Source organism: Manacus vitellinus, unplaced genomic scaffold, assembly GCF_001715985.3.
Source record: "Manacus vitellinus isolate BGI_N305 unplaced genomic scaffold, ASM171598v3 scaffold_46_pilon, whole genome shotgun sequence".
NCBI lineage: Eukaryota > Metazoa > Chordata > Aves > Passeriformes > Pipridae > Manacus > Manacus vitellinus.
Genome location: NW_021940578.1, coordinates 2,849,611 through 2,875,467, shown reverse-complemented (window position 1 = coordinate 2,875,467; position 25,857 = coordinate 2,849,611). Strand labels below are relative to the sequence as shown.

At 46.2% G+C, this 25,857-nt stretch overlaps 1 protein-coding gene across 1 annotated transcript in view; it reads left to right on the top strand.

Annotated features, from left to right (window-relative positions):
• Positions 1–3,278: 3,278 nt before the first annotated feature.
• Positions 3,279–25,857, top strand: part of LOC108640854 (putative uncharacterized protein C1orf196) — a 46,865-nt gene continuing 24,286 nt past the window's right edge. Inside the window, exon 1 of the mRNA XM_018079327.3 lies at positions 3,279–3,781. Within this exon, the coding sequence (XP_017934816.1) occupies positions 3,661–3,781 (121 nt within the window). The 5' untranslated portion in view covers positions 3,279–3,660. The remainder of the gene's footprint in view (positions 3,782–25,857) is intronic.

Here is a 25,857-nt window from a genome sequence, read left to right as displayed (position 1 = left end):
CTATTTTTTTTCCCCAGAGTCTCTGCCTTGTACCAGTGAAACTCTGACTTCTGACACACAACAAATGAGCTCTCCCTCGTTACCACTGGGAGCTGCTGACATCTCATTAGGGACAATATCTGAGTGTTCTTTCCTCAGCCCTTCCCCATTCCTGAAGCCTTTGCTACCAAGAACATTGTTGTGAATAACCCCATTTCTTACCCAGGGTATTTGTGGAGCAGTGAAGTCCCACTATAATGAACTGCCTGTTCTGTTGATGTAATGAGTTGAGCCGAGTTTCTTCTCTCCCTTTCAGACATTTTCCTGTGGCATATTGTTGTCTGTTCAGTGGGATAATTGGATATGGAAGGGAAGCAGATCTCCATTGAGCTGGTGTTTTCCAAGGCTCTTCTGTCCCCATGTGAACTGCTCCTGTGCTGCTGCCAGCATGGGCTGGGGGTGCCCAGAGCCCCTCCTTTTCCATTTTGGAAAAATCAGCTTTGGAAATTGCAATTTGGAAAAATCATCAGGTTATCTGTTCTATGAGTAGTTATTTTCTGTGCAGGGTGCAGCTGATGGAGCTCACCATGGAACCTGCAGGCCATGGGGGACCTTAAGGAACCTTGCACGTGTTCAATAAACCTCAGCTTGTTGTGGTAAACAGAGAAGCCCAGAGGAAGAAATGTGGCACTGGATCCTGGGTGGGACTGGGCACAGCAACACAGGTGCCAGCTTGTGAGTAAAATCCAGCTGAGCTGCAGTGAAGTATGTGGCAAATATCACTTCTGTACCTCACAGAGGGTCATTTCTTAGGAGCAAAATATTCTGAGCTGAACTGGAGCATCCCTTGTCCTGTGCCCAGAGTAAAGGGAAGGCCTGGGTGTGTCTGCACTGCTGATCTGCTCCCAGTGCCACTGGGAGAGAAGGCAGTGGATGCTGAGCAGGTGCAGCCCCCAGAGCAGCCCAAACAGAAGGGCTTGTTTTCTGGCTCTCTGGTTTTCAGGGCCGTGGGCTGAGCTGACCCAGTGCCAGCAGCCTGTGCACAGGGTGGGAAGTGAAGTGAGTTGTGTTGTGTAACCACTGCCCCACATAGAGCACAGACCCTGAGGGCAGCAGAGGTGGTGGCAGCACTGCTGCTCCTCTGGACAATCCTCTGGAAATCAAACAGCAAACAGGCTTCAACATTTCCTTGCTTTATTCCCTCTCTGGGAAGTTCTCTTATCCCCAGGGTGCCCATCCCTCCTCCAGTGACAGGGTCCTGAGGGCCTGCAGAATAAAGGTTTTATAAGATTATTGAGTTGTTTTGCTTTTCAAGAACCTCCAGTGTGTTCTCCTAATGCACATTAGAACTGGGGGGAAGGAAAATGTATCTGTGAATTGGTCTGCAATGCTAAAACTGCTGAAGTCTTGAAGTTGGAAAAGTTTTGCTAAGAAAAAAGGGAAAAGGGACTTCCAGGTAATCTCTTGCATAATTACCCCCCCCTTTTTCTTTTTTTTTTTTTTAGTTAAGCTTTAATATTTCAGAGCTCGATGCAGCTCTGGTGGATTTTGCAGACAAGTTACCAAACAGCTCTGGGAGGATTTCCTGGGACATGGTGAGAGAGAATAACAGGCAAAGAGTTGGGAAGTTAAAAAACAGCCCCAAGAATGAATATCTGAATGTTGAAGACATGTGGACCAAATGGCCCAGTTTTTGCTTTCCTCCATATGAAGAACCAGAAGGTCAAGTTGAATCTCTTCGTTCTTGTGAGGACAGAAATTCTTCCCTGTGTCTTTAGCAAAATAAACCTGCAAAGTAGTCTCTGGGTTGTTTGTTTGGACTCTGCCCTGGCAAATCTGAGCCTAAAACCATTTAAATCATAGAATAGTTTGGGTTAGAAGGGACTTTAAAGGGCACCGAGTCCAACCCCCTGCCATGAGCAGGGACATCTTCAGCTTGATTAGATTGCTCAGAGCCCTGTCCAGCCTGACCTTGGGTGTTTACAGGGATGGAGCAGCCACAGCTTCTCTGGGCAACTGCGCCAGAGCCTCCCCACCCTCGTTGTAAAATAGTCCTTCCTTAAACTCTGTAATACCTGGGGATAGATACAATAAAATGACCGAGCTGGGATTTTCTGGGCAGCGCCCCAGCCCCAGGAGCTGTGCTGCGGCACAGACCGGCAGACGTGACTCCAATTCCCGCTGCTCAGAATTCCCCGGGTGTCCCTGGGCAGTGAATCCGCCTCTCTGTGCCTCCTTCGGCTGCAGGGGGGCTGAGGTCCCCGCTCTGCCTCCTTCGGCTGCAGGGGGGCTGAGGTCCCCGCTCTGCCCCCCCAGCATTGGGGGTACCCGCAGGTGCCTCTCATCCTCTGCCCCGGCCTTTCTGCTGCTCTAACCCGACCGTCTCTAATTTCCACCCGGGGCACGGTGTGTTTTCCTGGCCGTGAGGTAACAACCTTCATTCCCAGCAGACTTCCCAAAGAAAGCTCCGATGACTCATGGAGGACAAATTCACGCGGAGCTCCCGGAGCGAGCATCCCTCGCATTGACAGAGGGAGTTTGTAAAGTGAGGATGAATCAGCGGTGTCAGACTTTGCGGGGAGTTAACTCTTGGTCCCTGCAAACAACCCTGGATTTTTTTTTTTTTACACTGAAGGAATTCCAGCCAGGCGTCCCTGCGGGATGCAGAGCCGTGGGCTCCGCGGTCGGGTTTGGGTACCAGCCCTGGCGTCTTTCCCCCTTTCCCTTGAGCATCCCAGCGGGCAGGTGGGCGGGAGAGGGTTAAGGCAGCCGGGAGGGGGTTAAGGCAGCCGGGAGAGGGCTGAGGCAGGCGATTCGCTGTTCCCCTGCCTGAGTTAGCACTTCCAAGCGCCTCCAGGAGCGCTCCGGGAGCAGCCGCTGCATCCGGGGCAGGGGAAGGAGGCGGCCAAGAAGGCAGCCACTGGCAGCAGGCAGACAGGATGTTGACTTACACAGTGGCGATCCAAGTACTCCTCCCCACTCGGCCGGCTGGGCATGGGGGAAAGGGGGGCGCGGCTGCTGGGAAGCGGATAAAGCGGAGGGGGAGGTGATTCGGAGCTCGCCGGAGCCCCCGAGCGGAGCCCGCACGCCGCAGCCCGGGGCCGCAGGTTACCAGAGGGGCGTGCGTACCCCTGGAAGCCTCCGGTGAACTCTGAGGTTGAAACGCTTCGGGCTCCAAGACCCCGCAGGCAAAGAGGCGGAAGAAGGATCTTGCGGTGCTCCAGATCATCCGGGGCCCTCGCAGAACGGAGGCTCCCGGCTCCAGCATCCCGCCCTGGGAAACTCCCGTGTTCCCGCAGGGGATGTGCCCGGGCTCACGGACAAGCTGCTGCTGGGTTCAGACACCTCGGGAGGAGAAGAACCTCATGACTTTGCTCAAACCATGGCAGAAACCCCCGAGGGGGCCAATCCTCAGTGCCAGGTGCTGATTTGTGCCTGAAGCCACCAGACCTGCCCAGGACAAATAAGAACCACCTGGGAGACGCGCAGACACTTCATTTTCCTCAGTGAAAATACTGATGACACTCAGCTGAAAACGTGTGCTGATCCTGCCCCTTGAAAAGAGGGAAAGGAGCATCCTGGGAGTTTTGGGAGAGGCACCGTTGCTCCCTGGGGGTCTCCTCCTGCCCACCGAGGATCTGCGAGGCACGGGAGCTTCTCAGAGCTGCTGGGCTCTGCTCCATGACTAACACAGAGGACGCTGAGAGAACTATGGACTCCCCTCCGGTGACCTCCAGCCCTGCACCAGGGCCTGTTACCTTCTCACAAGTTTTTGGGCAGCAGTGCCAGCTCATGGAAGCAGGTAAGAGAGGAATATGTACAGCTACCACCTTATAGCCCATCCCACCTCCTGGTTTGCAGTGTCCTTACTGTCCTTTCCCTGTCCTGTTTCCTAAGTTCTTTCCTAAAACCCGGTGTTTTCCAAAGGGAAAACTGGACCCCTGTTGCATTTGCACACCTGCCTCAGCTTCCCATGAGATCATTCCAAAGCTTTGTGTCCAAATAGTCACAAATATGAGCAAGGGTTGGGATGATTGTGTGGTTTTTGGTAAATGTGGACTGGAACAAGCTGCTCTTTCCCTGACAGTGGAAGTTGCTGTTGTGTTTTGGTGTGAACACAACACGTGTGGTGATTTTTTTTCCATTTCAAAATCAGGGCACTCCAAGTGGAGGTTGATTTGCTGGTTTGGAGGGTGATGCTGCAGCACAGAGCACCTTCAGGTGTGTGGGTCTCTGCTTGGGTGGTCAGGGCTATGAAGGACAAAGTGTTTGTTGTTTTCCATTGCTTTCCGTGGTTGTCTGTGTTATTGTAGCACCTGGCAGCTCTGATCCTTTCCCCAGTTGTTTTCATACATTTTTGAGTCTCTACAGATGGGCCTGGTTCTCTCTTGTCTCTGCCTTCTGGCTGTTAAGCAGGTGGTGTGTAACATGACTAATCCCAAATTTTCCATGTTTGCCTCTTGTTTTCATTAATTGTTCTCACATTGGTGGCTCCTGGTGCTCTGAAGTACCAGTCCATGAAATGCCCCAGAGCTTTGTGCTTTCACCCTACCTCATACCTGAGTTCCCAAGTCTAATACATTGGATAAGGGATTTTACAAGACTTGTTCTCCTTTTCCTCTCCCTGCTGACAGGCAGCTCTGAGGATGGATGTGTTTGTTTACTTGCTGTGGAGAAAGCCTGGCTTTCTGCAATGATGCCATAACAACACTTGCTATGAATTTTTAGAGCTTAGAGATTGTGTTTTAGGCTTGTTTTACCCAGACCTATTGGTACTTTAATACTGTTTGTGCTGGTGCAGATATCTTAGCACAAATATCCTCCAAAATGTCCCATCCTCTTTTTCCTCTCTTCTCTCTCCCCTCCCCAACCAATCCTGCAACAAATGATGTTTGGATTGTATGTTTCTATTTCTGTGGTGAAATTCAAAATATCATGTTATCAGGGTTTTCTGCAGATCTTTTTGCAACTTCTGCTGTGCCTCTTGTAGTACTTTCACAGGCTGAGCTGTATGACTGTTAGCTGGCAGCTAAGCAGTTAATCAAGCCTAAGTTCATGCAGCTGCCTCCAAGGTAATGTCAGGCAGACCTCCAAGAGTGTTTAGTATTAAACTTTCCTATTCCATGTCCTGGGATCAGACCTAAGGCTGTGGATCTGTTGTGTTGGATGTTACCTGAAGAGGAGATGTTTGAGGAAGTCCCAGTCCTGGGTGAGCAGTTTGTTTCCCAAATTAATGAGACCAACCAGGTGGAAAAAAACACAGGTGGTAATTTTAATTTGGTTTGCTTTTGCATGTCCTTTCTTAGAGGAAAATGCCAGAGGGGAAACCTGTGACTCCAGGGCTTTTGAGTCCCACTGCAGTAACCCAAGCAGAAGATTTTTTTCCTTCTGGTGGATTGTATTAGTAGGATTTTCTAGGTGTTCTCTCAGGTACAAGGTGTGTACAATGTAAGGATGAATGCCACTGATATCTCAAGTGATTTCAGCAGATTCTATGTGTTTTCTATCCTCATGGCAATGGTAATTTATACTCAGCACACCTGAAAGCAGAGCTTCAGCTGATATATTTGTGGCTCTGTCTGTGGTCATAGGCCCTCGAGGTGTGGGCAGGAAGGATGCCCTGAGGAAACAGGAATGGATTCATGTCTGGGACATCAAACTCTGGTTATTTAGTTGTGTCCTGTGTCACTGGACAAATGATATTTGGGGTAAAGCCATAAAAGGACTTCATGTTGTGTAGGGTTGTGCAAATGGCTTTACAAACCATAAAAGCAAATCTTACCCCTGTGATTCTCTCCAGTGACAATCCCTGAGGAGCTGTGAGGAGTCAGTTCTGACCCAAACAGCCCAAATCTCACAGGAAACACTTGCAGACCCCCAGTGCCACATCACTGGCATTGGTGACATTTGGGCTTCTTAATAACCCTGTGATGTGCTTGAATGATAAAGGCCTTGGCCTTAATTAAATGTCAGATGATGTGCCTGGAGAATTGCTGAGCTCCAGGCAGATCACAGGCTCGACAGCACCTTTGATGCACCACCTGGAACGAGCTCCTGGGTTTTGTTGCTTCTGCCATTGGTATAAGGACCCTTCTCCAAATCCCCTGGGAGAAGAGCTGGGCTCTGCTGGCCAAACGTGCCTGGGGGGGTTTGTGGCATTATCTGTTCTCCATGGAGAAGAGCAGAGGGTGTGTGACACCCCCTTGCAAACGTCTCCCTTTCTCCCGGTGCTGCTCTTCAGTAACTTGCTCTGCAAACCAAAAGCTGAATGTTGGAAAGCCAACCTCCCTCCTCCCCACTGCACCTCGTCCCCATCCATGGAAACTTGGGAAGTTCTTCTGTGCAGCTGATTCTGCACAATTGGCTGATTATTCCAGCACAGCCTGTGGAGATTTGCATAATCACAGTCTCAGTCTGATGGTTGTGTTATCACATGGCAGCCCTGCCCCAGAGCTGCTTTGCCCTTTGCACAAGTACTTGCTCTTTGTTTGCCCTCTGGAGCACCATTAGCTGGCACCAGCACATGGGATGCTCCTTGGAAAGTTAAATTTCTGTCTTCCCATCCTGTTATACTGCCCCTTATCTCACCAATTTACTGCACCTCAATAACTCTGTTTGCTGGGATGTGTTCCCTCTGGTTACCTGGGTGTTTATTTGCCACGAGCACAGGGAATAGTGCTCCCTGCTTTGGGAATTCACTGACAAAATTCCAGCTTCCCAAGGCAGTAAATCCTTCCTGTTGCAGGCATTAAATATGAAAGATCTGTCATTGTCACCTGGGGACATGGTCACATTTAGAGGGAGTTTGATTTCCAAAGAGGGGCTGTAATTCCTGCCTGGGGTGGCTCAGGGAATTAGGTTTCTGTTTCGTTGGCAAACCATGTAGGTTGGTTGGGGTTTTGCCTTGTCCAGCCTGACTACAGGGCTGGTGATTTCCAAAGGCAGTAATTGGGAATTAGGCTGGATTCATAGCCCTGTCCTAAATCTTCCTGATCCCGGGAGAAATTCCCCTTGGCCGGGCAATGCTGGAGGATCTTTCCTGCTTGAAGCACAAATTTGAATCTGGCACAGGTACATGCTATAAATTTTACCAGTACCAAAATGAAAGGCCCTAATTTTTAATTTTAGGAGAAGAAGAAAAAGGTCTGAAAGATTTATGGTTGGCATAACCTAACTTAAAAATGAGGGTGACTGAGAATTTAAAGGGTATTTCCCCTCTGTTCTCCCATGAAATATTGAACATGTGAAATGAGCTCTGATCTCAAGGAGAGCTGAGGGCTTTCTGGAAGAATTAGGCTTAGCAGAGAAACCATTTATTTTATACATGGGCAGATTCCAAGCAATTTGTTCGGTATAATGCAGTTTTCTGGATTCACCATCATGCATTATTCTCTGACTCACTGCTCCATTAGATTAATTGTCATTTTCCATCAATTCCTTGGCTCACAGATGCTGCTGATTTTTTTTAGGCTCCCAATATTTTTTCTTTATGTCTTGCCAGTTAATTTTCCTTTGGTTATGAAATAAGGACCTTGATTGAAGATGTGACCAGAACGAGCAAGAAAGCAATTTGGAAATCATCCAGGCTCTGGGATTTTGCAGTGAATCTTTTCCATATTATCTTGCCATTACATATCCATCATCCAGCACTTGTAGCCTGGGTCCCAATCTGGTGGCTGCTCCCCAAGTGGATGTGAGTTTGGTTTGAGTTTAGCAGTGCCACCAGGCACTGAGGGAGGTGTCACAGAGTCCCAGAATGGGTTTGGGTTGGAAGAGACCTTAAATCTCATTCAGTTCCTCTCCCTGCCATGGGCAGGGACACTTCCACTAGCCCAGGCTGCTCCAAGCCCTGTCCAACTTGGCCTTGAACACTTCCAGGGGTGGTTCCCATCAGGTCCTTGCTGCTCCTGGGTTTCCTGTAGTACAGCACTTCAGAGCTCAGGCTCCAGCTCTGAGAGCATCTGATTAAACCTTTAGTGACAGCTGTTCTTTCCTCCCATGGACAACAAGAAAAAAACAGCATAAAATCTGCTTGGATCTGTTGGTCTGAGACCACACAGAATCCGGGCTGGGAATGTGTTCCCTGGTACTTAGTGCATCAGGTTTCCTGTGTGCATTAGGCAGTAATAAATCTTTCATGGTAACAAGCTGTTTATTTGCTCTCCCAGGAGAAGAGGGGGGTGTGGATAGCGAAGATGTTTTCAAATATGACTCAACAGCCTGGGTTAATTACTGTGCCTGGGGTTAGGGTTCCTGGTTTGGGGAAAGCAAGAGGCAGGAGCAGGTATCAGGTGGGTGGAGTGAGGTGGGTTTGGTGATCCCCAAGGGCCTGGTCTGCCTGGGTGGGGGGCACCAGTGACATCCTGGGTGACATCAGTGACTTGTAATGCTCAGTCATGGAATGGTTTGGGTTGGAAGGGACCTAAAAGCTCATCTAATTCCCACCCCTTCCACGGGCAGGGACACCTTCCACCAGCACAGGTTGCTCCAAGCCCTGTCCAACCTGACCTTGGACACTTCCAGGGATCCAGGGGCAGCCACAGCTTCTCTGGGTAACCTGTGCCAGGGCCTCCCCACCCTCACAGGGAGGAATTTTTTCCATTTTAGGTATCCAATTTAGGTATCCAACCTAGATTTCTTTCAGTGTGAACTCTCTACTCCTTGTCCCGTCACCACAATGCAGAAACCCAAGGGTGTTGTGCTGCTGGCCAGCCCTGCAGGCACCTGGAAAACTGCCTGCAGCATCACAGAATTGCCTGTTATTCTGTTGAGATTTCATGGGGTACAAATGTTGAGTTTTTACCTGTTACTAAACCTGCCTGCAAGGTTTCTGTTCCCCGGGGGGGAGCTGTGGTCTGGCTTTACATGCTGGGGTTAGAACAGGCCTTAGCAGCTGGAAAACAACCACATAAATCTCTGTGCTCATCACTGTGGTGCTTGATAAAAGTCCCTGCCAACTTTCCATGTATGATACTGTCATGCTAAATCACCTTGTGTGTGTTGGTGTAGAAAGGAGGGTCATTTTTGCCAAAACCAAATCCCTGTTTTTCCGAGATGACGAGGAATGTGTCAGAAACCAACTGCTCCAGCAGCCCCTGGAGTTTTGTGTTTTAGCTGAGAACTGGATAATCTGAGCCTCTCCAGCTCCAGCACTTGAATGAATGTCTTTTCCCTCTTCCCAGAAAAGCAAATAGTAAAAATGCTCCTTGACAGGTGATGTGCTCCTGCCTGAGCTGAATAGATTCAGGGGCCACACAAATGAAATGGGAAGATCACTGATATTTTTCTCTTCCACCCAGTGGAATGAGCTGTTATTAGGGATAAAAAGAAGTGACATTTATCTCCCTCTCTTCACTTCATTAGGTAGCCCTGTGCTCCCAGGAGGAAAAGAGTGGATGGAGTCCACTTACTGTCTGTGCCTTTTATTGCTTTACAGTATTATCCTTTTAATCCCACAAATATTGGGCCATTGCTGTTTTCTCAGGGAGCTGCAGGTGACCCTGGGGCTGCACAGGGCTCTGAAGGGCAGAGAGGCACCACAGACAAGGTCTTGTTAATGCTCAAAAATATAAATGAGAAGTACATGAGAGATCAGTGAAGACACAATTTCAGTGGGCAAAGTGGGGGGTAAGAGACTGGAGGGTTCATTATCTGTGAGGGGATTTCCTGCTGTGGTTCATTCCAGACTGGAAAAGCCCATGGGAAGTGGAATTGCAGTGCCTGGCTGGGACAGGGGGGCAGGGGTCTCTCACAGCAGAGATCAGATGGCCAGATAGTGGGTGGTCGATTGTACCTGCTTGGAGGAGGGGAGAAAACCAGTGTTTTCCAAAAATGGGGATGGAGGGAGTTTGGGTATTAAAGAGATGGTGAAAGCTGGACTTGGGCTGGAGCTGACTCCACATTTCCTTGGATTCTCCAGGCTTCACTCCCTGCAACAGTACCCTGGACTTGTGGGGTCCTGTTGGGCAGACAGCACGTTTGGGAGCTGAGGTGCCCAGTGCTGTGGGGCTGCATCCCACCCCCTCTGTGGCCAAGTAATTCCTCTGTCACTTCACCTCATGGGACAGTCCCTTGTCCCCTGTAGATGTGATTAATCTGCTTAAAACCAGCCCAGCCCCTGAGGGGAGAGCAGCAGTGACCATGGGTGCACCATCAACTGTGAAATTCTGTCCGTGTACCTAATCTATTTATATAATGCACAGCAGGAGGGGTTTATCCTTCAGACAACAAGAAGCAGCTTTTCCCAAATGTTATGACTGTCATAAACCATCGAGTGTCTGACAAAAAAAAACCCCAAACCAACAACAGAAAACAGAAAGAAAATATTGAACGTATTTTTCTCGCATAAATTAAATATAAATTGTTCCCTGTCATCTCAACAGACTCGATTATTACACCATCTGTATATGAACCACTTGTGAGCTGATTTACTCCTGATTCAATTATTGGCAGTGTTCATCTGCCCTCCTGATGGACAAATTTGGTTTTGCCAATTAATGTTCCTGAATAGCAAAGTATATGGATGTAATAACTCCTTGCAATTGCAACCCTCATGTTTTTATGACACCAAAATAATGAACTGAAAATGTGTGTATGATTGGATTTGCAGCTACAAACAGGAATTAGTTATTATTCTCCCTATGGAGGTCTTGGAGGCAATTTTAATGGCCATGCATTAATAGAAAGGAAAAGGGGATGAAAGACATGAAGCAAAGCTTTTGCCTTTGCTCTGGCTTTATCCTGTTTTATGGTAGGTGGGGATTTTTGAGAATCGTGTAAATGGATATTTTTTTCCTAAATTCTGATGTGAAATAATGAAAGTATTTTCCTAGAACACATCCAGGCCATCAGCATCTTAACTGGGAGATCAGCTGAAGGAGGCTGAGGTGTTATTGCCTTTGTGCTTTATTGCCCTGGGTAATGCAGTGGCTGCAGTGATGTGAGCCCTTCCAAAACTGAACATTCCTACAGAACCACGAGACAATGCTCTCAAAATACCCACATGCTATCTTGGCTGGGAATGAAATAATGTATGAAATTTAAACATGGCAAAACCGTGTCTGAATAGGGAAAACGTGTTTGATTCCATTAGTTTTGGGAATGAAAACGTAGCATCACCAAACCTCTGAGTAAAGAGAAAACAGGTTGGGAGAGAAAAAGGGATGGCTTTTTTTCCTGCAGAAGAGAAAGATGATGCTGCAGTGTCCCAAGAGTTGTGGCAGATGGGTTGCAAATGAGGAATATTGCATTTTTGCAGTATTATCCTCTAATACTGTAATTATCCCAAAAGCACCTGTTTAAGGGCTCCCAGCACAGCAGCCAGAGCTGGTGACCTTGGAGCAAAGTGCCCCCACTCTGGTTGATGGCACGACCTGTTCACCTCAGTGCTGCTCTGCCAGCTGGGCTGTGCTGCCTCTGGTGAGGAGAGCAAGTTCCAGGCAATTAAATTCATCTGTATTTCCACTATTCCTTTTTTTTCCCTGCTCACCCATTACTCGAGCAAGGCAGTTATAGTGTGTTATATTCTGTGTGCACGGCACTGACTGCCTTTGGTGAGGAGGCTGGAAGTGCTGCCCTCAACCAAATGGTTAAAAAAAGCAAATAAGTTAAATTCCAGGGAGTTCAGAGTGTGTCTGTCAAGGCTTGGCAAAACAAAAGGCATCTAATACTGTGAGTTACAGGAAAAAGAAGTTTCATTCTTCCCTGCAGCATCTTTCTGCCCGGATAAAAATAGTCTGTCCCTGGTTTGAGCTGCTCAGGTTCTCTTACAGAGGTGTTGCCTGTCAAGAGCTTGATTGTGCAGACACCAAAGGAAGGGTACAATCTGCTTCAGTGGCTGCAAAACTCAGGTTTGCCAGGAATATCCCTGAGGAATGCTGAGTGATGGGGCTGGGGCTGCTGCAGGAAGGCTGGAAAGGGGCTTTTTGCAAAGACATGGAGTGGCAGGACAAGGGGAATGGATTCACACTGCCAGAGGGCAGGGAGAGAGGGGATATTGGGAATAAATCCTTCCCTGGGAGGGTGGGGAGGCCCTGGCAGAGGTTGCCCAGAGAAGCTGTGGCTGCCCCATCCCTGGAAGTGTCCAAGGCCAGGCTGGACAGGGCTTGGAGCAACCTGGACAGTGGAAGGTGTCCCAGCCCATGGCAGGGGGTGGGACTGGAAGAACTTTAAGGTCCTTCCCACCCAAACCATTCTGGGAATCTGTGATTCCATGATCAGCAGCACTTGTGTGCTCAGCTGGGAGTGTATGGTGATTTCTACAGGCTTTAAATAAGGGTTTGATTCTTTCCTGGCTGCACTGGAAGCTTTGCAGGGCAGGTGCAGGTGGTGCAAATGTACTTCAGTTCCCTTTAATGTGTTAGAAATATTCAGTGACCTGGCTGTGGCATCATACAGCTCTGGGCACATTTATTTACTCTATTTATCCATATTTCCCAGCTGCTGGGAAGTCTGGGAAGACTCCAGTAATGAGTCAAACAACAGGTTAAATCAGTATGTCATTTTTATGATTGCAGTGGATTGGAGCTCCTTGCTCTGTTTTTCACCTGTGGACAGGTAATGATGGCAAAGGACTCTTAAAAAAGCAGCTCTTTTAAAATTCTCACTGAATAATCCAGTCCCCCTGTCAGACACAGCTCTCCATCAACCTGCACCTGGCTGTGGCTGATACCCACGACCCGAATAATTCTGTTTTTCTGGAAAAGCTGGTGTTTCTGACATCAGTGACCTTCCTGCTGTGGTGCTGACCCCCGGTGGCTGCTGCCTGGTGTCTCCTGCAGTGCTCTGGGAAAACAGCTCCTGCCTGGATCCTCATTCCCTATCAAGCACCTGTTTTAAAGTAAAAGTAGTTTTGGCCAAAAAAAAAAAAATCTGTTTCTTGACGTGTATTCTGAGACAGAGCAAAAATATTCTTCAAGAAACTTAAAACCTTTTTTTTTCTTCCACCACCCCTCTTTTTTTTCTTCTTTTTCTTTCCTTTTTATGTATATATTCATCTTGGGCAGCAGGTTTCCAGTGGCCCATTGCAGGCCTGAGAGCAGTTTGTTTTTCACCAGCTTCTCTATCAATTTGCTGTGTTTTTAAGATGCTGATCACACCCTGACTTGAAAAACAGTGATCTATCATCCCAAATTCCTGTGGATTTGAGTCAGGCGACTGGGATGGGCAGCCCCAGCTGAGCTGGTTGCTTTAAAAAAAAGGAATAAGTAGGGAAAAGACTTTTTGGACTTGGATTTCTGAATGTCCTCTACAAATAGATGCACTTTCTTAGTTGGAAGCTGAGATTTTCTTGTTCCCCCCCCCCTCAAGAATTAGGGGCTTAGTAAATAATGTGGAAAGTACAGCAAACACATCAAGTTCCAAATAACAACTACCCACATTTATAAGGTGGGATTTATTTCCTGTAAACAGCAAAATGCTGCTTTTGTAGATTAAAAAAAACCAAAAAAACCACAAAAACTTTTATCTTTAAGGCAAACTGTAAATGAACTAGAAGGGTAATTTAACATTCAGAGTTGGTTAAATGGGATTAACTCCTGTGAAGATTTATTTTACATGTTTAGGAACCCCAGAGAAAGCATTTCAGTTGTTAGATTATTTTTTCTATGAAATTCTGCATTTTATTTAAAATTTAATATTCCTTAGAATCAGAGACGGATAAAATTAGTACCAACATTTCCATGGGGGTCTTCCTGCCATTTAAATTCTTAATTTTCACTATGTAAAAAAAAACCCCAAGTCAACATAATCCCCAGCTTGGATGGCAAAAGACACACAAGAAAGTTTAAAATACAAATGAGCTTCTCAAGGATCCAGCTGCCTGGATCTAATTGCATCTAATGCTAATTATGCTATTGATCTCGAGCATTTGACTGTATTCCAGCTATTGCCAGCCATTAATCACATATTTAAGTTTATCCAAAGAAAACCCCAAACTCAGGCTGCAGCTGCTGCTTTTCCTGTGAGTAGAACAGGGGTTTAGTTTGTTTTTTTTTTCTTTCTTTCTCCCTCTTTTCTTCCAGCTTTTCTAACCCAGCTGGTCCCAGTTACCTGGGAATGCCCTGTGCTGTTTGACTGCACTCCAGGAATGTTCTTGTTTTCCCTGTGGAGGGAGGGATTTTGTTATGTTAACTCTCGCTGAGCAGGGTAATGTTCCGCTTGAGGTTTGCTGCCTTCATTCTTCTTGATTGAATTAGGCAATCGTGGCTCAGACTGAGCTTTTTTTCCCCCCCCTCCTCTTTCCCTTGGGGAGGGCATTTAGTAACAAATTTAAAATGATTGATGGGGGAGTGGGGCCGTGATGGTTTCTTTTGAGGAAGGCTGAGTAGACATCGCTGGGTTTTGATACCCCTGTGATCTGCAAGGGGAGTTATTGGTGTCTTGGCCGGGCTGTTTCTCTTTCTTTTTGCTGGGTAAATGTGGGTTTGGCAGCCTCAGCACAGGGTTGGGGAGGATTTCCAGGGCTCCAGTCTTTTCGTCTGTAGGTTTTGCACATCTTCGTGCACTGATACCCTGATGCTGCTCTCGGTTCACTTTGCACCCAAAGCAGCTGATGTCCAGAATTCCCGGGAACGGGCCAGGAGAGGGAGGCAGAGTACACTGCAAAGCTGAGCTCCCTTCCAGCCCGACTCAAACTCGTCTGAGTTTATGGGTGTAAAAACCTTCACGGATGCACCAAACCCCCAGAGCAGGGCGAGCACAGGGCTCCCTCCTCTCCTGTGTCCCCAGTCAGTGCTGGGCTCTTACTGGTGGCAAAGTGCTTCCAGTCTGAGCTGTGCTGCTGCTTCTCCCTCATCTGTGGGACCAAGTGAGGCTGTTCTGGGCTCAGGTCACCCCTGATCCCTCCATCTGATCATCCCTCCACATGGAGCTCTGAGCCCTTTGCTGGTGGCTCCTCACATCCTGAAGCTGGCTGGGACCTGTCTGGCTGCAATCTAATTCCATGAGATGATAACTCTTTCAGATTAGCTAATCTGGACAGATTTAGGCTCATTTCAGGGTGATTGGGCTGATTTAATGTGATTTGATGATTACAAGCAGCAGCGTTTGGTTTATCAAACGGGCCATGTTTGATAGAAATCAAATTTGTCCTGAGGATTTGAGCCCAGGAAATGTTCAGTGGTGAGGATGATGTGCTGGTGATCTCACCTGCAGGGGGAAAAAAAAAGAAACAGAAGTTTCAAAATCAGAGCTTTTGCATCTCTGGCTTTTTCTGTTGTGAGAATTTTCTTAGTTTCATGAGTTGAAGCCTCTCGAAGTGAACACTGAAATCCAAAAAGAAAAATGAGTATTGTCTTAGCAGCAGCTGTTATCTGCCATTTTCCTGTAAAAAAAAGGCATTTCAAGGAAACAAAAAGTATTTGGGGAAACTGTAACTCGTACAAGAGTCACATCAAGGGCCTTTCATGCTTCTGGGGATCAGTCCAAATTCATCTGTGAGTTTTTCTGTCGTTGTCCTCTGTGTAAAAGTTTTGTTTGATGTCCCAGACAACCCTGAAAATTCTTCTGGACTGCATCAATTTGATTTAATTCAGCTTCTTATTAGAGGAGATGAGCTCAAATCAGCCTGGAGCACCCACACTGTGCTTACTGCAGGATTTAGGATGGATGCCAGGACAGTGTGACCAAGGAAATGACAAAAGTCTTTGTGTCATGAGTAAATGCAAGGAAAATGAAATTCCTGCTTGGTGTTGCTTGCAGCTCCCCAAGGGAACACAGAGCCCACCCAGGTCAGAACAACTCACCCCAAAAATAATTCTGGGAATGAAGCTTAGGGCAAGCTGCACAGAATTTCCTGCCAGAGAAGCAGTTTTAGCTAAATAAAATTCCAGTGAACAAGTACTCATAATTCAGTGCTAAATCCTGTTGGAGAATTGCTCTTGGTAACTCTTATATTATTAATTAGTTCAACTAACATGAGGGATTAATAAATATTGCAGTGCTCTTGATGAACAGTGATTTGTTTGTTCCCATTTTAAAAGAGCATACCTGAGGAATGAAGGTTTTTCCCCTCGTTTTTGGTAGGTAAAGAGGCACTGTTTTACTTTGCAGACACCCTTGTGTGTGTGAGAGGAGCCCGTGGTGTCTGCTGGGTCTGGGCCAGGGAGGAGCTGCACTGGACACCTAAAATACAGGACTCTTCCAGCAGGTGTATTCCTTTAAATCCCAGAATGGTTTGGGTTGGAAAGGACCTTAAACCTTGTTGTGTTCCACCCCCTGCCACAGGCAGGGGCACCTTCCACTAGCCCAGGTTGCTCCAAGCCCAGTCCAGCCTGGCCTTGGACACTCCCAGGGATGGGGCAGCCACAGCTTCTCTGGGCACCCTGTGCCAGGGCCAAACCACCCTCTCAGGGAAGAATCTCTTTACAACATCCATCCATCCCTGCCCTCTGGCAGTGGGAATCCATTCCCCTTGTCCTGTCACTCCAGGCCCTTGTCGAACATCCCCCTCCAGCCCTGAGAGCAAAGCAGAGCCGAGCTCAGCTGGTGCTGCTCTGACCTGCTGAGTGTTTCTTTGCACCTCAGACCGGGCTCACCTTCTGCACGAGCAGCCTGAGAATCAACCACGACATTTCTTGTCAGGAAATAAACTCCACGTGCCATTTTCTCCTTGTTGGCACCTTTTTTTTTTATTTTTTTTCCTTCTTTACAAGTGTAAGCCATTACCAGCCTAATGCATCACCCTGGTGATGACTTGAAATGGTGCAGAGTCACCACCCTGATGTCACAGAGCTCAGAGCAGCCAAGCAGGGGCCAGGCAGCTGAAAGGTCAGCGTGACAAGGCACCACCTTCCAGGATCAGAGGTATCAAAGCTGCCAGTGGGGAGGGACCACAGCACCTGTGAACCTGCCCTGGTGCCAGGCTGCAGCAGAAATGAGGCAGGATTGGTGTTTATTGAGAATCCCTCTTGTTACAGAGGTTTGTTGCCTCAAACCCACGATCTCCCCGAGTTCTTGGGTGCTGAGGGGGTTCTTAGGCTGGGGAATGGCTCCTTGAATTTCTTTACTGCATGGAAGGAAGGGTGTCCTCTGTGAGATCCTGCCCTTCAGGGTCTGGTTTTGTGTGTGTGTTTTGAAATATTTCTCAAGTGTCACCTGGGGTTACGTTATTTCCTTTAATAAGCAGAAATAAGCCCATGATGAGGAAGGAGTTGCCAGGGTTGTTGTATTTTGGTGAAGAGTAATGTTTTTGAAGAAGAGTGTTTGCCTTATTTTCTAGGGCTGGTGTGGTTAATAAATGGATGAATAATTAAGTAAACTTATCCATAATTAACTCCACAGCCTGTGGGCATATGACCAAATTGGACAGACCTCTTGTCAAGGCATATATATTGGCCCTTGGAAGAAATCTCAATTCTTTATGGAAGAGCAAATTTCTCTGAGCAAATATTAGCTGTTTCCTTGCTGAATTTCCAATTAATTTAATAAATAGATTTTCTTTTGTTTGTATTTATTTTACAAATATCCTTTATTGTTTTACTGCTGATGTCTCATCCTGCATGGCATGATTTATGTCTTCCTATCAAATGCCTGAAGCTTCACCTTGTTACTGTCTTATTCCATATAGAAAATTGTGTAAAGAGTTGTAAAACTTTTTGATGGAGTTAAAGGTGTAAGTTCATTGTGATTCAGGGGAAATGAAGGGCTACAGAAAATGAGGTATTCTCCTAGCTGTAATTTTTTTTTCAGCCTGGGTATTTTATTTCTTCAGCTTTGCACCCGAATTTTTTCTTTAGCTTTTATCAGCTTATGTTATCATTCTTGTAAAAAACCCTTAAATGGTTGTTGGATGAAGATAAGTGTTGTTGCAGGTGTATTTTGAGATTGAGGTATTGGGTAAGCATCTGGTCCTTGAAGGTCCTGGAAGTGTTTCAACAGCTCTGGTTCCCCTGTGCTGCTGGGGCTGTCCAGGAGCACTGAGCAGCAGGGTCAGTGGAGCATCTCCTCTGTTGTTATGGGAACACCAGCTGTGGGGTGCCAGGGAAGGCAGCAGAGATGGTGTTTGTTGAATGACATGTAAAATCAGGTTGAGCTCTCCTCCTCAGAGAAATTTCCACTGTTGCCTTTGCAGTGCTGCTCTGAATACAAGATGCTTGGAAACAGAGCAGCGTTTGGAGGTGTAACCTGTGCTGGTAACAAATGCACTTCATTTCCATGTGCTATTGCCATGCAACCATCTGAATGCTGTCATTTGGGATGTGCATCTCCATCCTTTCCTGCACTGTTACAATAACTCAGTCACAGCTGCTCGAGATGTGGGAAATTCCTGTTTGCAGCTGCCCCAAAGACTGTGCAGTTCAGTGAATTATCAGGGGCTTCAGGTCCTGAGGTTCAGCACAGGGTCAGTGCTACACCACCCCTATTTCACACTCTACAGGGTGTTTAATACAGACCAACTTGCATTTGGAGTGGCTTCTCCTCTTTGAAGAAGGAATAAAAACCATGAGGTGAAATCTTGAGGGATTTTTAGGGTGAGAACGCGCAGACAAGGCGGCTCCAGCACAGCTGTGCTTTGAGCCATAAATATTCAGGGACCAGGGGGGGAAATCTCCTCACCCATGGGTGGAGAGACTCCAGCCCAGCACATCCTGCTTTACCCAGCTCATCCAGCCCAGCAGATGCTGCCCATCCTTTCCCATGGTCGTGCATCCCAGGCTGGCACTGGAATATACGTGGTCATAAAACTTCCCCACCAGGCGTCGGAGTCTTGTAACTTTTGGAAGCTGTTTCACTATAAACTCATTTTCCTCTGTTTTGGGTGGAGAATATACAAGCTGTGTAGTTTAAAAGTTTATTTAAAAGGCTTTTTCCTGCTTTAAGACGAGGCATTTTGGAGCCCGTTCAAGCATCGAGCTCCGAAGCAGCAGCAAAGCATTTCATTTCATTACTTTGCGCTCCGTGTTTCTCCCTAAAAAAACGTCTAAGGCACACATAACATTAGAGCTGCTTGAATGCCTCACAGTAAAACTGCGGGAACTTGGGCGCTGCATCCCATTGGAAATTCAAATGGGGTTTCTGGGGGGAATGTGAATCCGGCTGGGAGGAGGGAGGAGGGGCTGATGTTCCACGAGTCAGCATTTGTGTAATCGTTTGGGTACATGATGTGCGGCACGGAGGGATCTGAGCGGTGTAAAACCTCATGTTTTAAAGAACAGAGCGGGGAAAACCGAAGATGATGGTTTTTTTTTCTTTCCCGAAAACGGGGAGTTGTCTCCGGTTCCCGTGCTGAGAATTCTGAACTCTCTCTGGTGCTCCTGGAAATGTCTGGCTGTGCCAAAGGCACTCCAGGGGGAGCACCTGGATCTCCCCAGGTGAGGGAGGGGTGATGCTGAACCGGGGGGTTTATGCTGTTGTGTCCCCCCAAGACACACATTTTGCCTTCCAGATTTTTTTGGGGGGAGTTTAATTCACTAGATTATTTCACGTAACTACAAGAAAAATTACTAAAGCACCAGCCCTTCTGTTTTTTCTCTTAAATATTATTATTTCATGGTTGTTATTATTCCGTTTCTCACTCTCTTCTTTCCTCCTTTTACCTACAAGCTGCTGCTCATTAATACCAAATTTAAGCTTGGTAACACCACAGGGTCCTGCTGAATGAAAGAGAAAATCTGACCCCATATTTCAATCATTTTTAAGTATTACAGTAGGAAAAAGAAATGGAAATGTTGCAAGCAAACAAGAAATGCAAATGTGTGTTTTGTCAGCTGATGAACTACAGAGAATTTTGTTATTTTGGATTTTTTTTTTTTTATCTGACCCAAATGTTGATTGTTAATTTAGTTTTTTCTTGCTAGTTCTGTGTATCATCAATAGAAACATATTGGGCTTGATGACAGTCATAGCCTTGTAACAGTCACTGTTTTTAAACAGAGTGAGAATGGTCTGGAATAAAGCTGTGCTTTATTTTCCAATCAAAAATAAACATTCCTCAGTCCAAGCTTCTCATCCTCCTTGAGAAACTTTACAAATGTCCTCATGCCTTGGATTTGGAAGGGAACAAATGAGGCACCAGGTAATAAAATCAGCCATGTAGTGGTTTAGGTAACTCAGTTTGTCCTTTCTTTTGTCAAAGACACAAATGCTCAAAACTCATCAGCAGAAATGCTCTTTATGTCCAGAAAAAACCACTCCATATGATAATGTCATCACAAAAGACTGTCATCATCTATTGATTATCCCCTCCAGATACCCCAGTAATAGAATCATTACATAAAAAAGAAATAAGAATGTTATGACTCCTTGTTGCAAATCTGATTGACTTTTGTTTCTCTGGCAAGGTGCAATATTCTCTTTGGTTTTATTTCCTTCCCTTCCCTAAGAGCACCTCATTTCAGGGGCTGTTTAGCCCCTGAATTGCAGAGGAGCAGGTGTGTGAAGCCTGAAGAACATCTGCGTGGCTGAGGCTGAAAACATGATGGCCATTATGGTGTAACAGGCAATGATGTCTTTGTGCTGACACGTGGGGCACAGACCTGTGTGTGTGTGTGCCTGGGAAAGCATCCCCCTTTCCTGCTCTCCCAGCTGGGAATTGCAGGGCTGTGTGTTGGCTTCTTGGGGTGGGAACCACAAACCAACCTGGGCAAAAGGCACCTCCTTATTCCAGAGTGGGAGAGCTCTGACCAAGGTCTGATCTGAGGAGTTTGCCAACAAAAGCTGCTTTTTTTTTTCCTGTTGTCTGTGGATAAGCGAGTTTGGACTCTCTTTAACTGGTGAGAGGGATAAAACAGGCGGGAAAAAAAAATCTAAACCCTGTCCTTGTTTGAGGAGCTTTGAGTGTTCAGGCCTTTCTTTGTGATTTTAAAGTCAGAACAAAGTATTCCTGGGGTTTTAGCTTGGAAACTTAAGTTTATCTGAAGGCTGGGGAGAATATTCTGGAGAAAAAGAAACTCAGGGGGGACCTTCTTGCTCTCTACAACTCCCTGATAGGAGGTTGTAGCCAGGTGGGATTTGGACTTTTCTCCCAGGTAACAAGAGGAAATGGCCTCAAGTTGTGCCAGAGCAGGTTTAGTTGGATTTTGGGGAACATTTCTTCACTGAGAGGGGTGTCAGACACTACAGTGGGCTGCTCAGGGAGGTGATGGACTCACCATGCCTGAGAACATGTAGATGTGATGCTCAGGGACAGGGTTTAGGGATGGACCTGCCAGTGCTGGGTTAATGGTTGGGCTGGATGACCCTGCAGGTCTTTTCCAACCTAAATGGCTCTGTGTGCAAAAGTGGCCATCCCAGTTCTGGTTCTATTTCCAAATCTGTCTGTACTACTTCTGCTGTAACAGAAGCACACTCCTAGGGGGACTTCTTTCATTTGTCAGATCCTTCTCCAGCCAAGCTAACAGGTTAGCTGCAAAAATCAAAGTATTCCAGGAGATAAAAGAAGGTTTTCTAATATTAATCCTTGAAAGAAAACCCAACATTTTTCTTTCTCTCTTTACCAGGTAAATCTTCAGAGCTGCCTTGTGTGTGTGTGTAGGAGGCATTGATGTGTTTTACCCAATGCTTTGAGATCAGTGGAAATGAAAAGCTGTATAATTACCCTCTGGCCTTTTATCTTTCTGTGGTATCATCTCTAGAGAAGCCAAGGATGGGGTAGAGGAGCCTCTGCACAGCAGATAATCACAGCCATTAGAGGAAACAACTGAAAATCAACTGTGTTTTGCTCAGTAGAACATTGATATTGGAGTCTCTGTTGATCCATTCCTGAAATCAGGCAGAGGAGAAGCAGCTGAGCTCGTGGTAGCACCCACACATCCAAGCAGTTGTTGAATATTCTGGTAAGATCTTAAAAGACTCAGAGGATCAGTGTGTTATGAAGGGGAGGGACACAAAGGATAGGAACATCTGCTTTAAGTGCAAAATACAAGTCAGCCTTAATTACACATTTGCAATCAATGCTGCTGCGTTTTGAACGTGTTGGTAAATAATTAATGAGCAAGAACAGCACAAGGATGATGAGCATTTCCTTTGAAACCTGATTTTAGGTGAGTGCTGGTGCTTTTTAAAGGAGGGGAAGGAAAGGGCCAGCTGGAATTTAGAAGTGAAATAGTGGTTTTATTCAGTGGTTAAATGCACGTGAAGTGTTTCAGCAGCCGAGTGGTCAGGGCTGGTAATTGCGTGGGGAATATTCACTTGTCAATAAGATCTTGACTGAATGTCACATCCACTTAATGGCATTTAAAGGGGAAGGAAATCACCCTCTCTCACCCCTGAGAAAGGTCAGAGCATCAATTTATCTCTGTTTGTCTGAAACCAGTTGAAAGTACAACACAAATTGGCCACTTAAAGGATTTTTTTTTTTTGTTCCGGTTCTGACTCGAACTGGTGTTAAAGCTCGTGTCAGGGAGAAGAACAAGCTGCAGTGGCTCAGGTATGTCAGGGAGCTCCTGGGTCTCTGTGAACCTCCCGTTCTACTTGAGCACTGTTGAAGCCTCCTGTGGCTCAGTGCCCAACACCCACAACGACACACAGAGAACACGGGGTCTGCTAAAGGCTTTAGGAAACCAAATCTCCAGGCAGCCTTCTTTGAAAAGTAATAATAATAATACTAATAGGTGAGCTCAGGTGTGCCAGGACTCCTCATCTTTTTGAAATGGCGTTGGACATGACTCACTGATTAAAAAAAAATAGAATTATAACAGTGTCTGACAGGTTTCTGGGGTTTGGTGCCTTTTTGGCTCTTCCTAATTAATGAAGTCATTTTAAAGGCCTTTGAACCTCAACACAAGGCTGCCTTGAAGCAGCTAAGAATGCAATAACCTCTGTCCACAGGGGTTGGGATGCCAAAATTTGCTGTGGCTGAGACAGGCAGGACCCATGATAGAGACACCAGCAGTGATGTAATGCAGTGCTGAGCTGTTTTTGCAATTCCCCACATCAGCACCTGCATTTCCAAGACTTAGTTCAGCTCTCACTGCAGTGCCCTCCCAGCTTAAATGAAGAAAATGAGTCTTTCATAGCTCTTCTTAAGTTTGTCAATTTTATCTCAATATTTTGAGTCCTGTTGGTGCAGTTGTCACTCGAGTGTTTAAAACCAAACCCACACCATCCTAAGCATTTTTGCCTTGTTTCTGACAAATATGTTGCTATGGGAACTTGATGTTGCTCTGGTTGTTGCACCAGATGCACCAGCTATCTGTCTCTAGGCTGGCTTTTTTTTTTTTTCCTAATAAATTAATTGCATTTAAATTAAACATATTAAGTTATTTCGTGTCAATTAATTTGAATGTTAAGCTGGGTGTTTGCAGAGTTTCTCTCTTCCTACTCACCCCCCAACATTAATTAACTCCTGCAGACACTGTAGTCCATCACACAGAGCTGTGGTCTTTCCCAGCTCTCTGCAGTTACAACACTCTCTGCCTGCATGGGAAGTAATCAGTGTCCAGAATAATTGCTTTTCACAAGCCTGCAGTCAGCCTCCTTGTCAGATATTTAAGCTGTAATGAAACTGTTTCAGTTGCCAGGAAAAAAATATTCCGCTGAAATGTGCTGTAATTGCAGGTGGAAAGCAGAGCTGATAATGGAACTGGTTTTATTTAGCACATCATGTTTTCATTTGTTGGAAGGATTCTCCTCCAGCGCTGGCACTGCTGTGCTCTCCCCTCCCCATTCCTGCTGAGGGAGGGGGGCCTTTGGGATTCTCCCAGTGCCTCTGCTCTGCATTGAGGCAGGAGAGGGTGGGGAAGAGCCCAGGGTGGATGAAGAGCATCCTTGCAGGACTGCTCTGTGCTGCTCTTGTATGTTCAGCCAGCAGTGGGGACTGGGGAAAACACGGAAATTTAAACTGGTTATCCAAGAGTTGTTTCTAAATCGAAACTTTCCGAGACCTCAGCAGCAAATAAATCCACTGCTTAGATCTGCACCAGAGAGCAGCAAGGCTTTCTCCTAAAGTTCAGGATTCTTGGAGCAGAATCCTAAAGTTCAGGATTCTTGGAGCAGAATCCTAAAGTTCAGGATTCTTGGAGCAGAATCCTAAAGTTCAGGATTCTTGGAGCAGAATCCTCGCTGGGGGTGCGTGTGCCCAACACGGCCCCGAGGGCAGACAAAGAGGCCAGGATGGTGAATGTGTGCAGCAGACCTGAACAGTTCATACACAGCTCTGTGATCCCTGGTCAGCAGCTGCAGAGAAACTGGCTGATAAATTGGTAGCCCACAGGGAAATCTTATTTACAAGGAAGGCAACAGAAAACATTAATGTATCTTTATTAGCCTTATTTAGACCATCTGCTGTCTGCATGGTGGGAAGCTGCACAGTCCCTTTAGTCAGACAGCACCAGGAACGTGCTGATCCCAAACCCTCCTCATTTAAATGCTTTTTTAGACCTCTTCAGCTCCTGGAACTTTTTGCTGCAGTGAAAAGTTGGCTGGTAATCAACGAGTGAGGGAGTGTGGAATTCTCTGTGTCTCCATTCAGATGCATTTTCTCTCTTGTTGCTTGTCTTTGATTAGGGTTTTGATAGGTTTTTGGGGTTGAGTTGCCACTGGAATCACTGTAACCCAAAATTTAATAGCGAATTTTCTGCTTTTCGAGCCATTCATTAGGAAGATGACTCACGTTTTTTGGATCAACTATAGTTACTTGTTTTTTAATGCATGAGCACATTTTCCTGCATATGTTTAGATAATTCAAGTGTAGCCCAAGGAAAAGGAATTAAAAAGTCGATTACCATAATTTTGAATTTTATTTCCTATCTGCTTCTTCCTATTCCAAGTGTGTTTCACTTTGCAAGTTGTTTTGCTTGGATCAGCCCAGCTCAATCCCTGCAATTTTTCACTGAGGGCAGCGAACCCCAAATACCTGCTGCTCTGAGTGGCCACAGTTTCATTGCCAAACTTCTCTTCACACCTTTGAAGCACTATTTATTTACTTTTTTTAAAGGAATGGCAGCCCATGCACCATGGTAATTCCTTGCTCTCCTGTTGAGCCTGGATTTTTAACTGAAACATAAGCCTAAGCAAGCAGCCTGTTAATTCCCAACTAACCTTCTTGCTGGCTGATTGCAGCTGGGGAGCCACAGCTTTCCCCTTCTGTTGAAAGGAATAAATGAGGAATGTGTGGAGGAATGTTGGGGGCTTTATTAATGTCAAACACAGAGAAGCTCCTGCTTAGATTGTACTTCTTTGATTACTCAACTGAGTTATTAGATACATGAAGAACAGCCATTTAAATGTAAATCCATTCTCCTCCTGTAATAGATAAATGGGCTTTGCCTTGAATTTGTAAGCAGAATATATCACTTCGATATAGTAACTGGAGCTGAATAAAGCCAGTCAGTAGACCAAGGGAAGGATGTGGATGGCTTTAAAGCAAATGGAACAGAGGAGACCATCAGTTAGTTAATTAACTTCAATTTCTATATTAATGAACTTCCTCTGGTGCTTGTTTAAGCATCCAGATGCTTGCAAATGTTTTTTTCCCCAACAACAGGCTTTTATTGGCATGTCATAGATTATAAATGGGGGGTACCTGTCTTTCACATGGCAGATATAATTTCTGTGTGTGCTCTGTGGCAGCATCGATGTGCAGGTGGTCCAGAACTGCAGGGCAGGGTGCAGGTGTGCTGTCAACCTTGGGGCAGCACGAGTTCAAAATCTGAAAAGGGGAAAAAACCTGATTCAGTGTCTTGCATGTTCCTCATAACTCTTGTAGAAGGCAGGTGGTCAGAGCTGGATGCTCACCAAAGGTGGCTGCTCTGGTGGAGCTCGTCTCCCCAGGCTCCTCCTGAACAAGGGGCACTTGGCTAAATCAGATTTCTGCTCTAAATTCACTGGGTGACTCTGTTGGTTGTTATCAAGAATAGAGGAGTTAACAGAACCTAATCCTGCGAAATCCAAGCTGTCCAAGGTGCCAGAAGTTAACCTTTCCTGCAGGATGTTATCCTT